Raw genomic sequence first — 24,150 nt, 5'->3', positions numbered from 1 at the left:
CAGTATTTGTAATACTGTTTTGAAAAACAATAAATATTCGATTGATTCCAACATCCAGGATTCCAAAATAATTCTAATAGTAAGATTTATTTACACAAACATATCATGTTTATGTATGCAAAACGTTAAAAACATAAACTTATAGGAACAACTAGAAATCATCTTTAGTTAAATACACAGAGACCGAAATAGCATATGCCTTCAGCTGCTGTGACAGCAGGATTCATATAAGGCAGCTTTCAGACCAAAGAGATGGATAAAAAGTGAAACGGGCAACTCCAACTTCTAAGAAAATAATTCACTGAGCATGCGCAACCACAAAACTGAAGTGATATGATGCAGACTGTTCAGAAAATGGTCCAGTATGTGTGACGACTACCAAGTGACAAATGAAGTTTGTAATGTTGCTTCGGTATGAAAGGTTGTATTTATTGTTGAGAGTTTGTTTTCAAGTGGCACATGTCACTTTGGTCTTATAACTCACCACGATTGTTTGGTTTCCGCTCGGTAGACATAGGATGATATTCTAAAATATAGTAATTCTTTATCACAAGAAATTTAAGATGTTTTACAAATGTATGCAACATGGAAAATCACTGATTAAACAATGATACAAATAACTCCTGCATTAGATATTCAAGGAACTTTACAGTTACAGAAAAAAAGGTATTTGTCAGAGTGCGAGTTCGAACACACACATCTTTGAGATCTTATTGGGAAGAGAGAAAAAAAATCCTTGCAGGGAGCCCTAACACACATCATTCCGATCACCTATAGCTCCTTCTTTATATGGCTCTCCTTTCGAATAACCGCTACGATATTCCAAAATCTGAAAAAAAATGTTCGCTTAGAATTCCTTCTAGTGCATCCATGTGAATCTTCATGTAGGTTGCACTTGCTGTTGTCTAGACATTCTCAATAGTTTAATAGACTTACGTCACAAAACTATATTGAGAATATCTAGATAACAGCAAAGGGAAACCACACAAAAATTTACGTCAATGCTCTGGAAGAAATTATAAACTGGCATAATTTTTCAATTTTGGAATACCACAGCAGTTTTTCGAAAGGAGATAAACATTTCTAAACAGCTGCTCTGGCGGCAGCCAAAGGTCTAGCCCAGCCTTAAGAAGGGTATTTTTTGTCCATCTTTCAGATATGCTAATTTTAAGAATGCTGTAACTTATTAGCTTCCGCTGCCTATGGAAATCTTTCAGGCACACATAATTTAGACATCACCTCTAGAAAAAACAATACAAGCAAGAACATGACATGTGTATTTCACACGATTTAGTCTTAAAAACAAGCAAGAACATGACATGTGTAATTTCATACGATTTAGTCTTAAAATTCTTCATATTTGAATTTGCTCTCACAATGACATCATCAACCGAGCATATACTTTCTGGACAGATAGTACTTCGTTATTATTATAAAACCTACCTAACACTGACATAACTATTTTTAAATCATAAAATTTAAATGATACACACAAGAACATGCAGCAGATTAAATAATATTCATCCATACTTATGAAAGAAGTATACTACCTCTTAAGATAATATTTGCGTTTGGCACAATGTGGATTGTATTTTTATTTTTTACGTCACTTTTCTGCCACTTTAGGATAACCATGCAATGAGGATGAATGATGATCTGATGAATAGACAATCACAAAGAAACACCTGAGACCAGGTTGGGACTCAATCCCAGAACTTTTGGTGGCAAGATTGTAAGTCAGGTGCTCAATGCACTTGGTCACAGAGATGGCACTTGGCACAATGCAAGAGCAATAACACGTGTTTACAAAAATCATGTGGAAATAGTGATTAAAGGTATGTACACTGGTGCAAGTAATCATCGATTAGAACCAACTATATTTTAGTAGAAAGTTATGAGAAAATTGTGGTTCAAAAGTCATAAAAAAATTTCACAACACACGTCCTATTTTCTAAACTACTTTTGGTACTATGTACAGGGTGGTCCAAAAGTCCCTTACCACCCCTTGTAAAAATCGTTTTAGTGGAAATTGATGAATAACAACCATGTGTGACCACATTAGGCCTAGGGTGAAGTCATAAGGTGGGGGTGCCCTTGACGGTGGCCATCTTGAAAGCCGCCATCTTGGATACAAGTCCAGTTTTGTAAATGGGAAGGTAGGCATGCGATACATGATTTTAGGCTAGAATTTGATAAGGAAAACAATGGTGAAGTCGTAATGTTGAAATCTTCATTTGTTAAAAAGTTACAGGCATTCAAATGTTGGAATCACACCTTCATTTTTTATTTGTTGCAGGTGCCTAAATCATGCCACTAACCACAGAGGAGAGGAAAGAGTTAATAAGGGCATGGGGTGGAAGGAGTGCAAGGGTTGTAGCAGCTGAATTTAATGAACAGCACCCAGATCGACATCCTGTGTCTCATGTGAGTGTTGCCAACCTCTTACAGAAATTCATGGATACTGGTTCAGTAGCGGACAAACCCAGGTCTGGAAGACCCACTACTGCAACAGACGAAGTCACAACCATAGCAGTGTTGGCATCTGTTGCAACATCACCACACCGCAGTACTCGTCACCTCTCAGCGGCATGTGGTGTCAGCCGTACATCCAACAGACGCATCCTAAAGAAAAACAATTAGCATCCGTACAAATTGCAACTTCAACATTATTTATCAGAAGACGACCCAGATCGACGCCTGGAATTCTGTGACTGGGCAGTTGCCCAACTTGAAGCAGATCCCACATTCGCCTCAAAAATCCTGTTTTCTGACGAAGCGAATTTTTATGTGCAAGGAGAGGTCAACAAACAAAACTGTCGCTATTGGTCCGCTACCAATCCTCACTGGGTTGACCCCTGTAAATTGGTAGGAGCTGGTAAAGTTATGGTGTGGTGCGGCCTATGGGGTACCAAACTAATTGGTCCATTCATCATTCCTGGTAACCTTAATGCTGATCATTATTTGGCAATGTTGCGTGATCTCATCCTGCCGTCCGTGTTGTCCGAGGATGGCACATTTCCCTTATTTTTCCAACAGGATGGTGCACCTCCCCATTATGGATTAAACGTCCATGATTATCTGCATGAACAATTTCCTGGACGGTGGATCGGGCGTCGTGGTCCCATTGAGTGGCCGGCACATTCACCCGATCTGACTCCATTGGATTTTTATTTGTGGGGTCATTTAAAGGCCAAGGTATACGCCGAGAAGATCAGGAATGTTGCTCACCTGGAAGAAAGGATCTTTGCAGCCTGTGCTGATATTTTACCTGACACACTTAGCAGGGTCATGGACAATTGGGGTGAACGACTACACACGTGCCTGGCGCTGGAGGGCGCTCACGTAGAGCACCATATGTAAAAGTGTGATTCCAACATTTGAATGCCTGTAACTTTTTAACAAATGAAGATTTCAACATTAAGACTTCACCATTGTTTTCCTTATCAAATTCTAGCCTAAAATCATGTATCGCATGCCTACCTTCCCATTTACAAAACTGGACTTGTATCCAAGATGGCGGATTTCAAGATGGCCACCGTCAAGGGCACCCCCACCTTATGACTTCCCCCTAGGCCTAATGGGGTCACACGTGGTTGTTATTCATCAATTTCCACTAAAACGATTTTTACAAGGGGTGGTAAGGGACTTTTGGCCCACCCTGTACATTCACATGTTTCTTTAATTTCAATATGTATTATGTATGAGGAAGAAAAAAGTCTTATTCATTAACAACTGTTTGTTGATTTGTGTGTGTTTGAAGTCAACTTTATACATAGTATGGCTAATCGGGACTGGACCTACAGTTTATAGTGGGATCCAAACCACTATGTGCCTCCACCAGGTATCAAACCCGGGACCCCTTGATTATAAGGTGATGATGTTACTACCATTATGCCATCCGGGAGGCAGATTGTTTGTTTGTATTTAGCTATATCTGATTTCTCTCTGTTGATTACATAACCACTAATTTCATCATCACAGGTAATTACTACCACATGAATGCGGACAAACTAAAAATCAAATTTTCAGAAAAATATAAAAACAAGTTAATAAATTATATAATTTTCTATTGGTACTCACCATAACTTGAAGGAAAATAGGTACACAGTACAATGATGTCAAACAATATGCAACACAGATTCACAAGAACAGCCTGAAATAAAACAAATTAATTATAAAATGCAGATTTACATTTGCATAATTCTAATCTGAATGTAACAAAATATATATATAATTCAGTTTATATACCTATGTATTTGCAATGCTCTATGTAACTATTTTGCAACTTTATGGTCATCACAAAACCCCCTCAGGCATTGACTACGATCAAAACGTAGAATGTTTGTTGTGAGATCACAGCCACAGAAATGGCATATACGATACAGAAGTGCCATGCCTTCATTATTAGAATTATTTTTGCACTACAAAGCAGTTCATAGATTCTAAACTTCTTTTAGAATTGGATGTAATCATTAAAACTATAATGAAATTCACAAACTCTAACACAGTCTTAGGGAGGTTTCACACTGAAGCCACAAACAACATGGGCTAGTTCAGTCTAAAGGAAAGTATTCACCATGAATGCACGAACAACAGAATGAATGTCTTCTTTTACCAGGACGTCTTCTTTTTTCAGGCCCTAAAAATGGTCCGGGCAGGTTTTTAGGAAAATGGGGATATGTCCTCTTTTTTGGGGTACAGACAGTTGCTTTAACAAAATTTTATATTTGTAAATAATTGTTAATATTGTTTTCGTATACAAGTTAAGTTTAAGAAATAAAATTGTGAGAATATTGATACACAACTCAAAAATTCAGAGTCTTGTTTTGTGTTCATTTTTTTAAAAATAATTACTGAAATACTGAATCTTTAAATAACAGGTGATGGAATACTACATGTGTAAATTTTAATTGCAAATTATGCAATAGATGTTGACCTGAAACATCTTGTACTTTTGTAATCGGTAATGTAAGAGTTTAGTTGTATAAATTATATTTTCCCGCTATGCCATTAAGTGAGTTGTCGAGTAGTGTATCACTTCTGTGAAAACTAAAAATGTCCTCTTTTTTAAAGTTTGTCACATGGTAACCCTAGGTGACTTGATGGACGATATTGAGAACATACAGTCTAAGCAACAAATGCAGCTTGTCTTGTCACTTTGGTTCGAAAAGCTGCACTTTATTTCTGAAGGTTCAAACATTAGCAAGGAACATGTCACATGTTGCTTGCATCTGAAATGGTACTTTGGTCTGAAAGCTCCCTTCAAGTTACTTTTTGAAAGTAATTGTTACTTACTTTTACAGTAACTTTATTCTAGATGACACGTAACTTGTATAACATGTTTGATAGTGTCCCTATTTCATCACTAACAAACCATCTGAAAGTTAAATTACAAATACTCTCGAATGTTTAAACATGAAAATATAGAGGTATGAAAATTCAAGACATCTAAAATTGTCTCTCTCATTAAAACACAAAATAACTTACTTTTGTTACTCATTACTTGACAAAAGTAACTATTACTTCCAAAGACTGTTCTAATCTAGTTATAATCAAAAATGCATTATTACAAATGTGTAACATGTAGCAGTGTCCACGTTATAAGAATATATAAACTCAATATATTTTAATTTTTTTATGTATCTATACTTCTATATATTAATGGCTGATTACCTAGTAATGTGGAACACAACTCGTATATAAACTTACATCCTGGTGTTAATATAAGTTTCAAGAGTTTCTTTCTTTCTGCCAGCAAGCTGAGATGGAAGTTGTTATAGGTGACAGCAATGCAGGAAAGCTATCGCTATTGTGTAAGAGCCAAGCAGACACGATCTTATGAAAACGTCACGGGGAAAAAGACGAAAGATTAGGCTGTCTTTCCCACTCTATATCTGTCGTGTCCCTTGGTGGACAGTAATTAGATTTATATCATAATAATCCCTAATTCTTTAGCTGCAAGACAGTATTTTCAGAATTTAGCTACGTGGACACAAAAGAAAGTTATGCCAGTGCAAAAGAAAACCTGTATATTTTATTTTATTCAACATTTTTCAAGTTGTATAATTTTTTTTGTTTGTTGGCTTATCACATGGCTGTTGCGGGGAGAGAGGGGAGTTGAAAGAAGCCACACTCCCTGGTCAAATTAAATACTGAGTGTAACATTTAAAATTCCATTGTATATTTATGAATCACAGAAGGGTAAAAGTGATAATTCATACATGTAGCTAATTATGTTTCTCATTGATACCTTATTGATTTGTATTTTATTGTGAGGTAATATTTGTGTAAAGATAAAAGTTTGTAAATCCATCACAGCACCGAGAAATCAGATATAAGCAGCGAAGCTTGGTGGCCCGTGCCCTTTTGTATTCAAACCTCTGATAAATGCGAACTCATACAACCGTCTTTTCTTTCAACGCTCGAACTTCTGCCTTTACATCCACTTCGATCTTAGAAATTAGTTCATTCTGGGATTACCTTAGGACAGTTACTTAGCTCTTGTGGTCAGAAGGCGTGTATTCTCTCTGTTCTATGCTCCTGATCAGGAGATACAATTGAGAGAGTTGTGATTGTCATGTGATATGCTGGAATTCGGGATCTGCCGATAAGACTGTTGGTAGTCAACGTTTGTAACCCTGGTCAGGGTACAACTTTTCTTATTCTGTGGTCACGGAAGAATCTTCGGTTCTCTGGTCAGAGGCTGGGGAGAGAAAAGGAAGTTGGATCCTTAACTGGATATCGACAGAAGCTAGTGCGAAGAAGGATTGTTGACTGCTTGTAGGATCTTGGTCAAGATCTATAAGTAGATTGAGAACCTTTGACCCAGAATTACGACGGACCTTTCATCGAGAACTGAAACAGTCAGATTAACCCGAACCTTGAGCCTAGGAGACTCAAGCCAAGAAGAGTTACTGAGTTACTGGCTCAATAGACCCATCAACCAAGTAACGATCTAGGGGCGGATCTTACAAATGTTCTATGAAATTAATCTCTTTCATCATTTTCACAACATATGCAACATCAATTTTCATTTAATGATTATGTTCAACTTCTTGGTCATTGCATAAAACTAGATGCTAATCCTGATCATGATGATAAATGGTGAAGCAATGAAAAATGAAAGAACATCCACATCTCACTAGGATTCATCCACATCTCACTAGAATTCATCCCACTCTCTTGTAAGCCATCTTTAAATTTTTAATTATTTGTCATCATTCCTGGTAATCTGGCTGAGAAACTTGCATTGTTAAATTACTACGGAAGCACAAATAGGAAAACTCGATTCTACATATTATTAGAATGACAATGTTTGGTTTCATTAATTAAGTCGATGTACAAAAAACCTTAAATTTTCATTAAGAACATGGATATACTGAGTGATTATTTTTTCCACATTGGGAACAGTATTATCAAGCATGATTGTTTAAATGGCTATGTTCGTTTCACATTTACACGTATGCTATTGTAAGGTGGACTACACTAACTGTTACTAATGAAATAGTGGGCACATACCAATTGCACTGGTTCATCAGAGTCCTTATGTAGAAGTCCCCAGAAGATGATGAAAAAGAATATTAGATTGTAGTATGTGTAGGATGATGGACTCCAGTATCCTTGAACACCCCTGAAAAAGAATTTAAAAATAGAAATTAAAAACCACATGTGTAACATCTGGGGTAAAATAGCAAATGGATATTGATTTTACGATAACAAATGTTCAAATAGTTTGTTCTGAAATTCATATTACACTGCTTAATCAATTTACATTTCTGCAGCGTGGTTTTTATCTTTTACTTAAGGAAAAAAATACAATTAGGACCTCATTTAAGACTAAGTAGCAGTACAGGATATCTATAAAAGAACTCCTGGGTTTTAAACAATCATAGTGCGCAAACGGTATTAGATAACTCAGGTTAGTTAATTACTTTGAAATCAGTAGCTCATCAAGTTTTATTCACGCCATTTGGAATTTATTCCAACAAAGGTTCAAAATGCTGCACAGCATTGACCTTGAAGTGGCCGAGCCGAACACAGTCAGTGCAGTTCAGTGCAATGGCAACACCACAACAGAATGCGTAGTGTGTGATATGGCTTGCAGAAACTGGATCTGTTATTACTGTACAGCGGAACTTTCGACGCGAGTATGGCGGTGCTGCGCCTTTGGACAAAACAATTTGTCAATGGCTTAAGGCATTCAAGAAACTGGAAGTGTTCTAAAACAAAAGTCACCAGATAGGCTGTGTGTTTCTGACGACAAAGATCATACCAAGATCGACTGTTACTAAGATCACAGTTTGCAGTTTCTATGCTGAACAAGATTGAAGAAAACAATGATTTTCTAAACAATGTTATTTTTACCGATGAGGCCACTTTTCATGTCAGTGGTACCGTTAACAGACACATTTTCTCGCATTTGGGGCTCATAGCCGCCTCATGAGTTCATTAAGCATCAATGTGACTCGCCCAAGTTGAATGTTTGGTGCGGTCTTATGCATGACCGTGTTATTGGACCTTTCATTTTTGCCAAAAGAACCATCAATGGTGATGTGTACTGTGACATGCTCTATGTTTTCCTCAGTTGGGTGATATTGAGGCGGAGAAGGGGCACGTCTACTATCAGCAAGATGGAGCTCCACCCCCACTTCAGCTTGCGTGTGCGAGAAGCACTCAACAATCGATTCAGCGACAGGTGGATTGGAAAGAAAGGGCTTATTCCATGGCCTCCAAGAAGTCTGGACCTTACTCCCTTAGACTTTTTCCTATGGGGACATGTGAAGAACATGGTTTATGCGGAGAAAATGCAAGATGTCAACCATCTAAGGCAAAGAATTATCGCATCTGTGGCAACCATCACCCCAGACATGCTGGCAAGGACGTGGCAAGAAGTTGATTATCGTTTGGATGTGTGTCAAGAAGTTGATTATCGTTTGGATGTGTGTCGTGCTACAAACGGGGCACACATTGAAATTTACTAAATTGTAAACAAAACTTGATAACATTACCTTCAAAAACATGTATTTACTTTTTCCTGAGTTTGAGTTTTTAATAAAATATTTAGCTTCAAAACCCCAGAGTTCTGTTATAGGCACCCTGTATATCTACAAAATGATTTGGCAAGTTCTTAAGGTGAAGGACTTGCATTTGGAACCGCACAGGTTCAAATCTAGTGGCCTACCATCCTGGCTGAGAGTTCTGTATTAATCTATTTAACATTCATAATTGATTCTGGAACAACATTAGTTAAGTATATGGAAATATTCTTCACCTAATAAGAAAAATTATAAAGGGTTTCCCCTTGCTTAACACACAGGAAAATAATTATGCTTATCCCTTTCTGAAGTACAGTGCCTTCATTTGTTCACTGTGCCACTCGAACACTAGTAACTAGGGAACAGATTTTTAGGTGCTAAAAAAGAGGAATTTAGGACTTTTAGGTGCTTACAATAAATTAGTAGGCAATACTATTCTTTGATTATAAAAAATATACAATTTATCTAATGTAAAACCTTTATATCATATTTTGAAGTACTGCACCACCATATGCTTTTGAATGTTCTAGGTGGTGAAGTTCTTCCAGTCAACCATGAGTGGGAGCTTGTACAGTCACGGACATTTCTGGATCATAATAATCCCATTAACTTTCAATGTGATCGTTACAACCAAGAAGCATTCATGGACAACCTTCTCTCCACGCTGCAGGAAGCTATTGGTGCAAAACTTCATAATTGTAACTGCTGCTTATTCCCAAGGGACTTGGTTTTCTCCGAGGCATAGTGGTAACGTTGTCACCTTGTAACGAAGAGGTCGTAGGTTCGATATCCGTTGGAGGCACATAGTGGTTCGGATCCCACTTTAAACTGTAGGTCAAGTCCCACTGTGCGTAAAGTATGCTAAAAGAACTCGACCTCAAAACTAAAACCACAGGCAGGTTCGCAGTGGTCCTCTCCCCTTGATAAACAGCTTGTACACCAGTGGTTCCCAAAGCGTGTGCCGAAGCACCCTGGGGCACCATGGCTAGCTTACAGGGGCATCGCGAAATATCCCAATATTTTCACTGAAATTCAATCAATGATGTGATTGTTCCAAATATGTGCTTATTTGGTACTTTTTACACATAAAATGTTTCTGAATTTAAAATATGTTTATTTTTTAACTTTAGGTGAATAACCTAACCTAACAGAGCGTTGCAAGTGTTTGATAGGCCTACATTCTGACTTGGGTGCCGTGGAAAAATCTTGAAACACTAAGGGCGCCGTTAAACGTAAAAGTTTGGGACCCCTGCTCTACACTATACTCTGTCCCAATTATCTCTGGAGGAAGGCCTCACCTAGCAGCATAGAAGGGAGAGGTCGAGTGGACAGAGTGAAGAAGTAGACGCTGCTGCGAAGGCTGGTAACTGCAGTTGATTCCCCCCTCCATGCAATCCACTTTGCTCTCACGTGTTCATTTGTGGAGCCATCTCACGTCACTACTAGCGCAGAGAATTGTTTTCATTTGCTATCTCCAGAGATACCCGAGACAGATTATAGAGCAGTTGTAGTTTCTGGAACAAACTCTTCCCTTTCACCTAACTGTTGTGTCAATGGGTTAATAGGAAACATGATTAGTCACTTGCAGGATTGCCTTTCTTACTCGCAACAGCACACACTCAAAACAGTCAATCAGATGGAGGTACTCTTGGAATCTTCCCGCGCTCTTGCAATGTAGGAGGCTGGGAATAATGCCGGCCCTGTTTTAACAACTGAATGATTTTGTAGCTTGGATTCAGCCTCAAAACAGCCCACATTTTTGTTTGGTATGCTACACCTACGGTCCCTTGCTGTTGCACTGCTTCTTTTGCCGCTTGGATTCATTCAAGGTCTCAAAGGTCAAGGGTCCCAAGCCTTTGTGGTGGAAATAAAGGGTCGTTCTTAATAAAAGTTACTTTTAAAGTTAAGCGAATGGTTTTAAAAAGGCATTTTTCCAAGTCAAAATAGGACTTTTAGGCATTTATAGGAATTATTAGTTAATTTAGACATTTTTTAGGTCCTTTAGAATTTCAGAATTTCGTCTGACTACCATGCGAGAGACCCGGGGGAAAACCGGGACTCTTTCAACCTGTTCAAGCAGCTCCGGTAACCACCCAGCATCGTATAAATTGGGTACCTGGAGGAAACTGTGGGGGGTAAAGGCAGTCAGGGGCATGGTGCTGATCACGTTACCCCCAGCTGGGCAGAGATCAAGAAAGTGCGGGGGCCCTAACCCCACACACCCTATATGCCTTCATGGCATGGTGCAAAGCACAGGGAAGCACTTTACTTTTTTACTTTATAGAATTCTAGTAGAGGGGTGCTGTGTACATGAAACACAAAGATCTCTAAACAGCATATGTCTACGACGTAGCAAAAAAAAAAATCGGTATGGACATTGAAATCCGTTCCCTACTAATAACACACAGGGCAGCTGAGCACCTTGTATTTATCAAGCCTTGCCCTTATCCAATGTTTGGATGCTGGGTGACCCCAGGGATTCTGTCAGAAAAATTTCCATGTGCAATCCCCCAGGGTGGCCACTCTAGGACCATGATAAAATTCAAGTATAATTTGTGGTTTTCAAGGAGACTTTTCAAAAATTCAAGGATAAAAGATGTTTTCTCTATTTCAACCATGCATATTGCCGCCTCTTAACACACACACAAATATATTAACAATATAAATGGTTTGTGTGATTCCAATGTATCCAAACATTCTAATACAATTCAATTAAACAGTATATACATTTAAAATATTTCATTTAACCCTTTTGAGGCAGATAATGAAATATTCGTTATGCATGGAAACTACCCAAGGACGGGGCTCATTTTAAGCAAAATGTAACATGTTGGAAAATGTTTTTTTAAAAAAGATGTAATAACACGATAAATGCCAATGAGGGCTCATTATATTCAGAATTTCCAAGGCTTTCGTTCGGTAAAGTAAACACGTCGATGTGTACCCATTTTTGGAAGCAACAGACAGAGGAATTTCATCCCCCCCCCCCCCCCCCAAAGTTTGGTAGCTCCCATCCAGTAGCACTCATCGATCTGGGCAAACCACCACTTGTTGCTGATTGCCCCAAGTTATGTAATGGCGAATACATAGTATCAAAATGATAATACAAATAGCAATTTTTTTAAAAAAAAAAAGAAGAAGAAAACTCAAGGTCAAGGAGAATGTTTATCACAACTGACCGGAAACTCCATCAGAAATTTGCCCATCGATCCGAACTGAAAGCATGAAAAGGAGTAGGATTGTTCGCAAGGGCACGAACTCTTACACCTGGCTGTCCAGAGAAAGGAAGAACATTTGCCCCTCCCCCCATTGTCTATCACTCCCTTCACTTCTTCCCACTACACTGCACTCACCACTATCTTCAGTCTCCTCTAATTCTTCTTCATCTTCCCCCCTTTCCTCTTCTGTTTCTTCTCAATCATCTTCTGGCACACCCTGTATATCATCTTCTGAACCACCCTGTATATCTTCAACTTCTGTTTCATTAACCGTGTCAAACCCCTCCTCCAACAAGTCACGAATTTCTCCTGGAAGGAAGAGATGCCATCACAAAAGCACTCACGTTCATAGCCCGATAACTAGAGAATGATTTGTGCAGCCAAACTCCTTGCCTGCAAGTGCGTATTACGTTTCACCCATGCCTCTCCCCTCCCCCAAAATCCGTAGCCACCTGTGCTGCACAGATGCCGCGAAGAGCACTCTCGAATAACGCTATACTCTCACTTCCCTGCCTGTTGCTAAGTGGAAAACACAGGACAAACAAAGCTCTAATCCCTTTCTTCCTTCCAGAGCCAAATTTACTGCGTAGAAATGACGCTTGTTTAGAACTTGAAAGACTGAGCCCTTTAACTTAAAAAACCTTGAAAAAACACGTGGGCTTTTGTTGTTTATTTTAACAATCTGCCTGGCGACACCACAATGACATCAGAGTCTACCCAGCGATTACAGCAGATGTGAGGTGGATGCTTGTAGATTAAAGCGAAAAAGATTTCCGTGTTTTTTTTATTCATTTTCCTGTTTATTGAACATTTATTATGAAGATATGTGTTTGCCGAAACATTCGTCAATCGTCCTTCAGTTACTTTTGTCATCTGGAGGCTCCGCCTCGAAAGGGTTGGTTAAGAATTTGTAAGAATTTCAAACTCAAATTTCCCTAATCAACTTCAAGATATTTTACCTTCCGTCTATCAGATAAACTGTCCTGCAAAGGACACTAACAAAGGATTGAGTTATTTTACATGCACTCTTATTTTCCTTCCTCGGTAAAAATTTAAATTAAGCTGTGAAGAACTTGCCTCAGGGCATTTATAAATATGAATAAATTTAATGGGATTTGCATTAATAAAAGTTGCAATTTTTCACATCTATGGAGAAAAATTCACGCATAACTCTCGGAGCCAATAATTCACACATAATTCCCATAATTGAATGAATTCCCGTGGAGTAGCCTCCCTGAATCCCCCATCCTGAGAACTGAACCTCGGTCTCTGCAAGGAAAAAAGATGTTATACCAACTAGACCACCACAGACCAAAGGCAAAAAAATAGAAAAATGAACAAACAATTAACTTACCATGTGGATAAAAGAAAATGCACCAGGAATACTATCTGAAAATAAAACAAAATTCATTGTAAATGTCTACACCACTTATCTCAAGTGGAATATAAAATAACTACTGATTTTAATGCTTCTGAACACTGAATGTTTGAACACTTCAAACTTTCTTCAGACATATTTCTCACATTACAAAAACATTTTACTTAATTTGTTCCATCATCAGCATCCATGTACACTTACTAGGGATGATACAAATACAATTAAGAATAATGCCATTTTTTTTAATTTTTTTTAGCATTTTAGGAAGGCCAAGACGAAGATTGAGGGATAACGTTCAGATGGACCTAAAGGAAATTGATAAGGATGGAAAAGATTGGATTGATCTTGCCGAGGATAGGGACAGATGGAAGGCTGGTGTTGCTGCAGTCATAACAAGACTAGGGAGTTAGTTAGTTATCAGAATTCATGAATTCTTGTGTACTGCTTCAAATAGACTCAAATAACTTAAAATGTGTGTACTAGAGCAAGTTTCAATTTCTTATCCACCATGAATGCAATTATATCTCTAAAACTCTAAATGTATTAATATCTAGTAACATCATAAACCGGCACATGAGGTGGGGGGTGGGAACTACACACACACTTAAAGGCAGACTTGAAATGAAGAAGAAGCAGCAGCCTCTGGTCTTGAAGGCCAGCAACTACCAGTGATGTGACTCAATGCGCTGACCATACGTCACCCAATGAAAAGCCATTTAGCCAGCCAGCTTGTTGAGTGTCAGTTTCCAGAAAGCCCTGCAAACTTTGGCTACATGGTTGCACTCTACCATGTTCTGGATACTTCCAAAATTTGCTCTGTTCTGGTATGATGCATGGATCACAAGAGACACACAAATACAATATATACAAATACACAATGGACTCTTACAATATACTGTGATGTACTGGATAATACAACCACTAATTCTACTGTCAGAGTACTTGGAACCGTACACGAGTGTCACTGTTCTTAACATGAAGACTTTCTGCTGATGACTGCTTGTCAAGGCCCAAGTGTTCATGCGAGCTCAGCTTTCGGGAGGTTTCCGAACTTCACATATGTGAGTGTAAAAGTTTCCATTCTTGAAGTCCACGGGAGAATCTGTAGATTTCTAGCCCCATACAAATATAAAATCATTTTACACTAAATATAGACTGAATAATAAAAAGAAAGAAAATAATAAAACATTCTCGATACATAAACATAACAACCAAGTTTAATGATATGAACAAGTGACGTTCTGAATTTGTTGCGCTGTCTGCAGTATTGCCACACCAATCCTTCGTTACTTGCAGAGCATTAGTTGTTGCTTCGTTGAAGCATGGCATTGCGGACTTTGATTAGAGGTAGGTTTGGCAACGGTGTTCGAGCATTCTTCTAGAAAAATGGCATTTTGCGGAGTGAGGAAGCTCGTGCTACAAAACTTACACTTTGTGAAAATATGTGCTCATTTGGAAACGATTTAACTGATATCCCCACAAAACTACTTCCGGTAAGGTTAGGATAAGAAAGTATCTTGATTTTCGTTAATATCTGGTAGATTAACTAATTTTTGCCTTCTGATTGGTACATTATGAACGGGTAGCCCCACGAACCATTTCCTGTAAGGTTAGGTTAGGCAAGCTCAGCTGAAATTTTGTTCGTAAAACAATGCGATTCAGCTTAAAAATAAAAATACTCAACTTACATCAGCGTTTTTCATGATTTCCAGACATGACCCCCAAATTTTAACAACAGATTCGTGATTAGAAGGCCAAATTTAGTTAGTATACCAAATATTAACGAAATTGGAAAAATTCTCTATATTCTGAATTTGCTCCTAATTTTTTTTCACATATGAAGAAAAATATATGTCATACCTTAAGAGGTAATGCTGAAACATTACTGAACTCCATCTTCTGCACCATAAAATAATAAAGTGGCGATTTTATTGAGTTTCCAGTTTTCGCCTCAAGGAGTTAGTTTTGAAACTGTAAAAGAAAAAAATATTATGAAAAATGTGTAACATACAATGACACACAGACAACATTGTATGACCTTCATATCTACATACCACCAAACCGATGTGGTATTAGGTTAGAAAAATACCATTCAAATGTTAGAAGCTCTAGTCTCCTGCATGTTATTCCACAACATTGAATCCATGGTAGAATTCTATTGCTTAGAAAAAACTGCCTACTTTTTATTACTGTGCAAATCAATTCATCGGTATTTTAGTGTAAAACCAGCACCATAAGATTTCAATATTTATGTGTGTATTATTATGGGGCTTCCCTAATAGTGCAGTTGTTGCCTTGTAATCCAGCGGTTCTGGGTTCAATACCCTGTGGAGGCACATAGTGTTTTGGATCCCACTTTAAACTGTAAGTCCAGTCCGGTTAGCCTATATGTACAAAAAGTGGACCTAAAACAAAAACTCACATGTGTATTTTACCGTATAAGTACCACTGCGAAATTTCTCACAAAAGCACAGATGTATCTACAGTATTTGGAAAGGGTAGTTACCTAGCACTATTGTATTGAAGTGGCTTTATAGAGAGTGCAGTCATACCAGGTTTCCGATACGTTACCTCTAATCTCAGAACCTTCAGGTTTAGTGTAAACTTTAGTGTTTACTTTCTCTGTTCAAGTGTTACCATATCGTTTCTGATTGTGGACTGGAAGGGGGTTTGCCAAGTTCTTCCTGTGATTTTAATTTTATTTTCTTGTAAAGAATTAATTTTAAATATGTCCCTATGACAAATCCCTTCTGTTGGCAAAGCCTCTGGAAATTTTGGGTGTCATAAATAAGTACTAAATGAGAAAAGAAATTAGTTATTTGTATTTTTAACCACTGCACTTGTTCATATATACACCAACACCAACGATTCAAAATCGTTCTGTCTGTGTTGTAGACAGTAGTTGAAATGTTATCATTGAAAATATTTAAGACCCAAGTTCCATTTGTTTTATTGCGATTTTATCATGCTACGAATGCAATTTTTACATGGTTCGATTTCGATGTATGTCTGTTAACACATACTGCGGAGTTTTAGCGATTACTTAGGGTTTTGTTCAATATACGCATTCGTGGTTAGGTTCAGCAGGTTCAGTTTGGTTTCCTTAGCATTAAAATAAAGTCCCTAAATGCCTTCTACTAAGGTTCCGATTTACTTCTACATTCATTCCAACGCTTCTACGATATTTACTGTCGCTTGTCGACGGAGAATATCTTGTTCATGAGAAGTGCGTAAGGTAATTTTTAAGTTGTTTCTATCAACATAAATAACTTTTTTCGAGTCGAAACAGTGCTCATTACATTAAGAAAGGTTCAAATTTCTTATGACAATGATTTCCAAAATTCTACGATAATTAGTCTTTGTGCTAAGAGAAATCATTTAATTCTGCACATTGTCATTGTGGACACACGACTTATTTAGGTCTATAACGATTCAAAATTATTAATGTATCTATGAAACGACACCAAACTTAAAAACATCGTGTGCTCCTACCAACAGTAAAATTTTCATACCCGTCAAACATATTTCTTCAATTTTACAGGAGAAAGTACTTACCGAAATTAGTTTCTGTATACTTTACGAAGGTTTTGGAAGTGTTTTTTCCCCTCACTTAATTTATTTTGCCGGTAAATCATGTATTTTTCAACATTAATGTCTCTCCGATGCACGACAGCTGTTCCCTTGATGTCCTTCTACTACGTGAACCAAATGTTGCATGCGTTTGATGACGTAACAACTGGTCAGTTGCGGTTTTGAAACTGTGAAATGAATTATCTTGCACTTTTCTGTTAAATAACCATTTTAACTATGTTTGCCTTACATAACCTAACCTTGTCGTGCATGGTTCGTGGGGTTTTCGAACCCGGAAAAAAAATACAAAATCCGTAAATATGCGATATGGCCCGAACAGATTTCTTCAAATTTACAGGAGAAACTACTTACTGAAATCAGTTTCTGTAGCATTGTCGAAGTTCTTCGAGGTATTTTCTTTCACGGAAACTGAAAGCTTCACCATTAAATGCTGCAGAATACGAAATAATCACTTTTATGTAAGGAACTTGCTGTAAAGCCACAACATTATGCCGTTGTTTCCATTATGTACCTGCAGATGGCGCGAGTGTCGAATGTCATGCGGTCTCGCCAGTGTTTCCAAACATGCCTTTTTATAAGAGAATTTTTTTGCTTTTGTAACTATGCTTACCTAACCTGATCCAACCTAACCTTGCCGGAAATGGTCCGTGGGGCTATCGTGAATGGTTTTTGGGGCTATCCGTTAATAGTTTGTGGGGCCATCGTGAATGTTTTTTTGGGGCTATCCGTCAATGGTTTGTGACGACATAATGAACACGAAAGTAGGTATTTTTCGGTTAAGAAAATTGAAACACTGCATACCCACTCCAAATCGACAAAACACAAGCACGACGCACGATGATCTGTGACGAGTGCATGCCATATTGTCTGTTACCCAAGCGGAACAAGGAAGACAAATAATGGCTCGTAACATGAAAAGTTGACACTATTTTATGGAAAAAGGCATAACTTCACCTTAAAGAATCTTCTGCAATGCAGAATAGGTAAGTATCAATGCTAAAATGAACGAAATAAACGAGTGAGAGGTGTTCAGGCTATATCGCATAATTACCACAAAATCAGGTAAATTTTGGTTAATAAGGTTGGAAACACTGCACAGCCACTGATCATAGACAACGCTAGTCAAGATTTGCCTGCCATATTGTGTAACGCAACCCAAAAACGAACGAACAATAATTACTCGGTATGTTGAAAATTGAAATTATTGTCGTGAAAAAAACGAAATGCCACCTTCAAGAATCCTTAACCCGAGAAAGCCCAATGTTACCTGTAGGTGACAGTTTTTTAATATTTTTTTTTTATTGTATGTTGTGGCCGGACATATATTTTTCTATGTCAAACTGTTCATTCACTTTTTCTCAACTGAATTGTTGCAGTTTTAAACTGAGGGACATCTTGTAGAACTTTCTGAAACTATTTAAGTAAAGATGGCTGCCCTTAGGAAGGACGACATATCACCTGCTCCTGGAGAAGGACATTCAAAAACATCAAAATGGTAAGATGATTAGAAGTTATTACTTTTACTTACTCTTAAAGGTTTAAGGTTTATGTCTGGTAAATATAAATTTTCTCCCTAAACAATAAGTTGGTGTAATTGTTGAATAAATTTGAAGTGTCACCTGTAGGTGAAATTGGGCTTTGGAAGTCATAAATGTATAAAGGACTAGAACATAATTGCATTTTAGCGTTAATTTTAATAACTATAATTGTAGTAATAATATAATTACAATATAATAATGTAACAATGATGTAAAAATAATAATAATAAAATATAATTTTAATAATTTTAGTCCTCCAGTGAGTAATGATTTATAATTATTGTAAAAACAAGAATAAAAACATTGAGACTTGAAAAATAAACACAAAGAAAATGCTTTCCTGATCAATAATAATGACAAATCTTGGGGGCAAAACAAGGCTATAGTATCTTATTCTGATATACACTGTAATGTTGTGGTATGTGTATTACAGTCTAGTACTAATAATAAATAATACACATTTTTGAACTTGGAATCTACTATCATTTCAGGTTGAATTTGGATGAAGCATTACAACTTATTTAAGAAAATGATGATGACATTGATGAAGTTCTTTTCCCACCTGATGATGATGCATTCACAGATAAAGACAGTGGGGATGAGAATTGCACAGATGTCAATCGCCTTCCAGCAATTCTCCTCGCCGAGGCGGAAGTTGTCACAAGAAAATATCATGATTCACAAGAGACCGCAACAACTGAAGAGACAACAATTGATGCTAGTGGAATCGGGAGGGCATGTTCATGGGTGGGCATCGATCGTTCCGACCGGAACATTCACTCCTTGTGGGTCAGTTTCAGGGGTAAAAAGTGGTGGTTCTCCTTGTTTGCCTTTGGAATATATGCAGCATGCCACAATGCATGCTTAATTTTCAAGAAAGTGAATGGCAAAAATGTGACATATTGTGATTTCCGACGATCACTGGTGGAATCGTACTGCTGTTTACATGGAAACCCTCCTTATAGAAGTCCCCAAATTGGTTCTGTGTCCTTGCGTGTACCAAATGAAGTCACACAAGACATCAACATTGTAGAACATGTGCAGATAGTGTGTTCCCAAAGATGTGCATACTGCCACAAGAGGACACGGATAATATGTATGAGGTGCGGTGTAGCATTACACATACACTGTTGGTATGAATTTCATGCACATACATGAACAGGAAAAAGTGTAAAGTGTTATGTCAAGTTCTGACATTGTTAATATCATCTGTGGTACATAAAAATGAGAAGGGAGGTATCAAACAGAGATGTTCCATGGTATAAGTTTCACGTTATGTTCATATTGTTACCTTGAATGCCCAATGTCACCTACAGGTGTTACCCCTGTATTTTCGAGCAGGATAACAAAATCTTTATTTTTTCTTCCTTCATTTTATTCCATTTTGTTGCAAAACCAATAAACCCTGTTAATATGATCACAAAACTCACAGAAATAAAGTCATGGGGTTAACAAAAGTACCCAGTGGCGCGCCCAAGGGGGGGTTGGTGGGGGAATAACCACCCCCCTCCCCCTTTGGTCCAGCTTTCCTAAAAGAAAGAACGTCAAAGGTAGGCAAATATGACAAAATGAAGGCTGACTATCAAGAAAAACTACACATAACCCCTCCCTTTCGAAAATCCTGGGCACGCTACTGAAAGTACCAATGTGAAAAAGAAGAAAAGAAAGGAATTCCGGACGTTTGGCGCTTACTGAAATTTTAATCATTGTAAATGGGAAAATATGAAGATAAGTACATAAATGCTTATTCACTTCTCTTGCGATAATATTTTCACAACACGTATCGTCCGTCCGATATCTCTATCTCAGAGAATGTGCGTCAAGACACAATTTACGAAGGAAAGGCTACATCTAAAATTATATCTACTGTGTTAATACATAGTAAGCTTACCTAGCTTCTTCTTCACGTTCAATTTAACTATTATCAAGCAATGAGCTGCTATCAAGTACTTCACAATCTTCAATCACATAGCAGACACCTGCGCAAAAGTTGTTTTTATTTTGTCATGTGATCCGCTTTGTTACATATTTTTATACAACGTAATTGACATCAGCACTTTAGTATTTCTCATCTTTTGTGAAGGAACGAGAACAAGGAAGAACCAAACTGCCGATGAGGCATGCGACATGCGACAGTAACTTTTCGAACCGAAGACACAAGGCCAGCTGCACGAGTCGCCATTACATTCAAAACAAAGCAAGTATTTGAAGCTGGCCAGCAAAAGTCCACACTCCGTAAATTCACAAACTGCATGAAATCAGAAAACGAAAATATACTTCCCCCTCGACCTTGTTCTCAGAAAACCGGATAACACTTTACTATAGGGATGACGGATTTCTTACTTTTTAATTAGAATAGATAAAATAAAATAAAGGAAGCCTACATTAGCAATACAGCTGCATATAATTAACGTAATTAAACAAGGTAAACAAACGTTTCCATTTCCCTTTAATAATAATTGTAGGACTAGTTCTCAGTAGTTGTTTTCTAATTACAGGCAAGAACGTACTAAAGGAGAAAAGGGGCCAATCCCATCCTTGAAAATTAATGTAAACCTAACACTGTTTATTACAAATATATTATTTCATTTCAGTCACAGTAATTTGTGGTAATTATTGTAGAGGCGTTGCAGTGACATGGTAAGTCCCTGAAGGAGTGTTTTTTTGAGGCAACATCACTATTACAAGGGAAAATGTGCCTTTTGTCCCCCATGGAAAAATGATCTTGCTTACCCCTCCCCTGGAACAAATTCTGGGGACTTCCATGATTTTCCAACAAAACCCCAAATTTCTTTAATACAAGCACAATTTATTGTAGTTAGTTTATCCATAAATTTATTCGCACACCCCTAGTATGGAACCTTAATCTCCCAGGTGAAAAAATATTTTAAGCCCACATACCATGCCCGTACCCTTTCGATCCTTTTGTTTGGCGAATAAGTCTATTTGCGGAAAGTGAATATGTGTCATGACCTTGGGGTCTCGGGTTCGAATGACATGGGAATGGGTGTTTTTTCAATCAATTTCAGTAATAAGCATATCATCAATTATCTTAATCTTCACGATTAGCCGAAAGTGTCAGAAAAGCGATGTAAAATAGTTCAATCATTAAGGCGAGGAGATACAGTAACGCACCATGTGTGCATTTATTTGAATATCGTCGGAATGGGCAATGCTACTGAATAAAAACGTGGGGGTACAACAGACTGAATTTCTCCACATGTGGCAGGTCGAAGCGTTTTTCAAAGTTGATTATTAAGCTAGATACGATCTGTAAAAAATATGACGAATAAGAAATTTCTGAATCCCATGTATTCCTTGAATCAATTTCAACATCAAGTTTCGGATAATCAAATGGTAGTTTCGACTTTTCTGCTGGGCAATCACTTCTTCAAACTGACCTCTTCCCGTTGATATCATTTTCTATTCCATCGGAAGTTTGATATTCCTAAGATAACAAATACAACAAATACTCCCATAGAGGGTTGGCATGTTTAAAACAAAAGTGTTTAAAACATTTTGTTTTAAATTTTTAAAACAAACGGCTTTATTTTTCACAAATGTTTTAAACGTTTAAAACGATGTGTTTTAAACATGTTTTTTAGAAGTGTTTAAAACACATTTTGGTACTTGATATTTTATAGTCTGTGATATTTTTTTTTGTTTGGCATCTCTGTATTTTCATTGAATCTGTGTCAATTAATCCATGCTTTACGGGTCTCACTTATCGCACAACACTTGAGCAACCTTTTGTTAGGTTGGAATTAGTACCACAACACTTTTTCCTTGTCTTCTTCTAATACGTAGCGTAAAAGGTAGGCATGCGCATGTGCTAGAGCAACGTCATAACAATGACGTCAGACTTGAACTTAAATGTGGATCTTGAATCTTAAGGGCCAAACAACACGATTCAAAAGCTCTTGTTTTAAATGGCGGCGTATCAAACATCATTACTTAAAAACTTGAACGAAGAAAGAAGTCATTTATTGTGAAAGACTGCCCTCAAAAATAGGCACAATAAAATTGGAAATAATTAATTTAAAACTAAAGATTGCCTCACATTCGGTACATTTTAATATTTTATCAGAATTCTTAGGTGACATTAATCAACACACTTGAGCAACAAACTGTTGTGGCAGCAATACATTCAAACCTCTCCTGCAACGAACTGTTGTGGCAGCAATACATTCAAACCTCTCCTGCAACAAAGTGTTGTGGCAGCAATACATTCAAACCTCTCCTGCAACGAAGTGTTGTGGCAGCAATACATATCCGTTTCGTATCATTCCCACGAAATGCTTGCCACATGTGGAGAAATATTCATTTTAAACTTTATTTCTACATATTTTCAAGGAGTTCTGCCATTATTTTGTGAAATAATGGTTAATTTTTTAAGAGCGTCTCCCTCCAACCCAGAGTGTTGTGGCAGCAATGCATACTCGTTTGTTATCTTTCCACAACATATATGCCATACGTTTTGAAATATATCTGGTTTAAATTTCGTATCTACACTCTTCAATGATTTCCGTCATTTCTTTTATTTTTTTTGTCGGATAAAATTTAATTTTTAAAACGTCTTCCTTCAACCCGCTCCTACAATGAAGTGTTGTGGCAGCAATACCCTACCCGTTTCGTATCTTTCAAAACTAAATGCATGCCACATGAAGAAAATATTTTATTTGAACATTATGTCTGCTTTTAAATGGATTTTCTCAAGGAATTATGCCATCAATTTGTGGAATAACGAATATTTACAAAGAGCGGCTTCCTTCAGACCACTTCAGCAACAAACTGTTGTGGCAGCAATACATTCAAACCTCTCCTGCAACAAAGTGTTGTGGCAGCAATACATTCAAACCTCTCCTGCAACAAAGTGTTGTGGCAGCAATACATTCAAACCTCTCCTGCAACGAAGTGTTGTGGCAGCAATACATATCCGTTTCCTATCATTCCCACGAAATGCTTGCCACATGTGGAGAAATATTCATTTTAAACTTTATTTCTACATATTTTCAAGGAGTTCTGCCATTATTTTGTGAAATAATGGTTAATTTTTTAAGAGCGTCTCCCTTCAACCCAGAGTGTTGTGGCAGCAATGCATACTCGTTTGTTATCTTTTCCACAACATATATGCCATACGTTTTGAAATATATCTGGTTTAAATTTCGTATCTACACTCTTCAATGATTTCCGTCATTTCTTTTATTTTTTTTGTCGGATAAAATTTAATTTTTAAAACGTCTTCCTTCAACCCGCTCCTACAATGAAGTGTTGTGGCAGCAATACCCTACCCGTTTCGTATCTTTCAAAACTAAATGCATGCCACATGAAGAAAATATTTTATTTGAACATTATGTCTGCTTTTAAATGGATTTTCTCAAGGAATTATG

The 24,150-nt window shown here is 37.4% G+C and overlaps 1 protein-coding gene across 1 annotated transcript in view; it reads right to left on the bottom strand.

The window, feature by feature from the left end:
- LOC145998702 (type-1 angiotensin II receptor-associated protein) overlaps positions 1-20,814 on the bottom strand; it is a 37,016-nt gene extending 16,202 nt beyond the window's left edge. The window contains exons 1-5 of the mRNA XM_083135186.1: positions 20,652-20,814; positions 15,492-15,602; positions 13,608-13,642; positions 7,519-7,630; positions 4,081-4,153 (exon numbers count right to left, since the gene is read on the bottom strand). Of these exons, the coding sequence (XP_082991312.1) occupies positions 4,081-4,153; positions 7,519-7,630; positions 13,608-13,642; positions 15,492-15,539 (268 nt within the window). The 5' untranslated portion in view covers positions 15,540-15,602; positions 20,652-20,814. The remainder of the gene's footprint in view (positions 1-4,080; positions 4,154-7,518; positions 7,631-13,607; positions 13,643-15,491; positions 15,603-20,651) is intronic.
- Positions 20,815-24,150: the final 3,336 nt, after the last annotated feature.

Source organism: Lepisma saccharinum, chromosome 14 (genome assembly GCF_977018435.1).
Source record: "Lepisma saccharinum chromosome 14, izLepSacc3.1, whole genome shotgun sequence".
Taxonomy (NCBI): Eukaryota; Metazoa; Arthropoda; class Insecta; order Zygentoma; family Lepismatidae; genus Lepisma; species Lepisma saccharinum.
The sequence above is the reverse complement of the archived record's forward strand: the minus strand, read 5'-3'. Positions and strand labels throughout refer to the sequence as shown.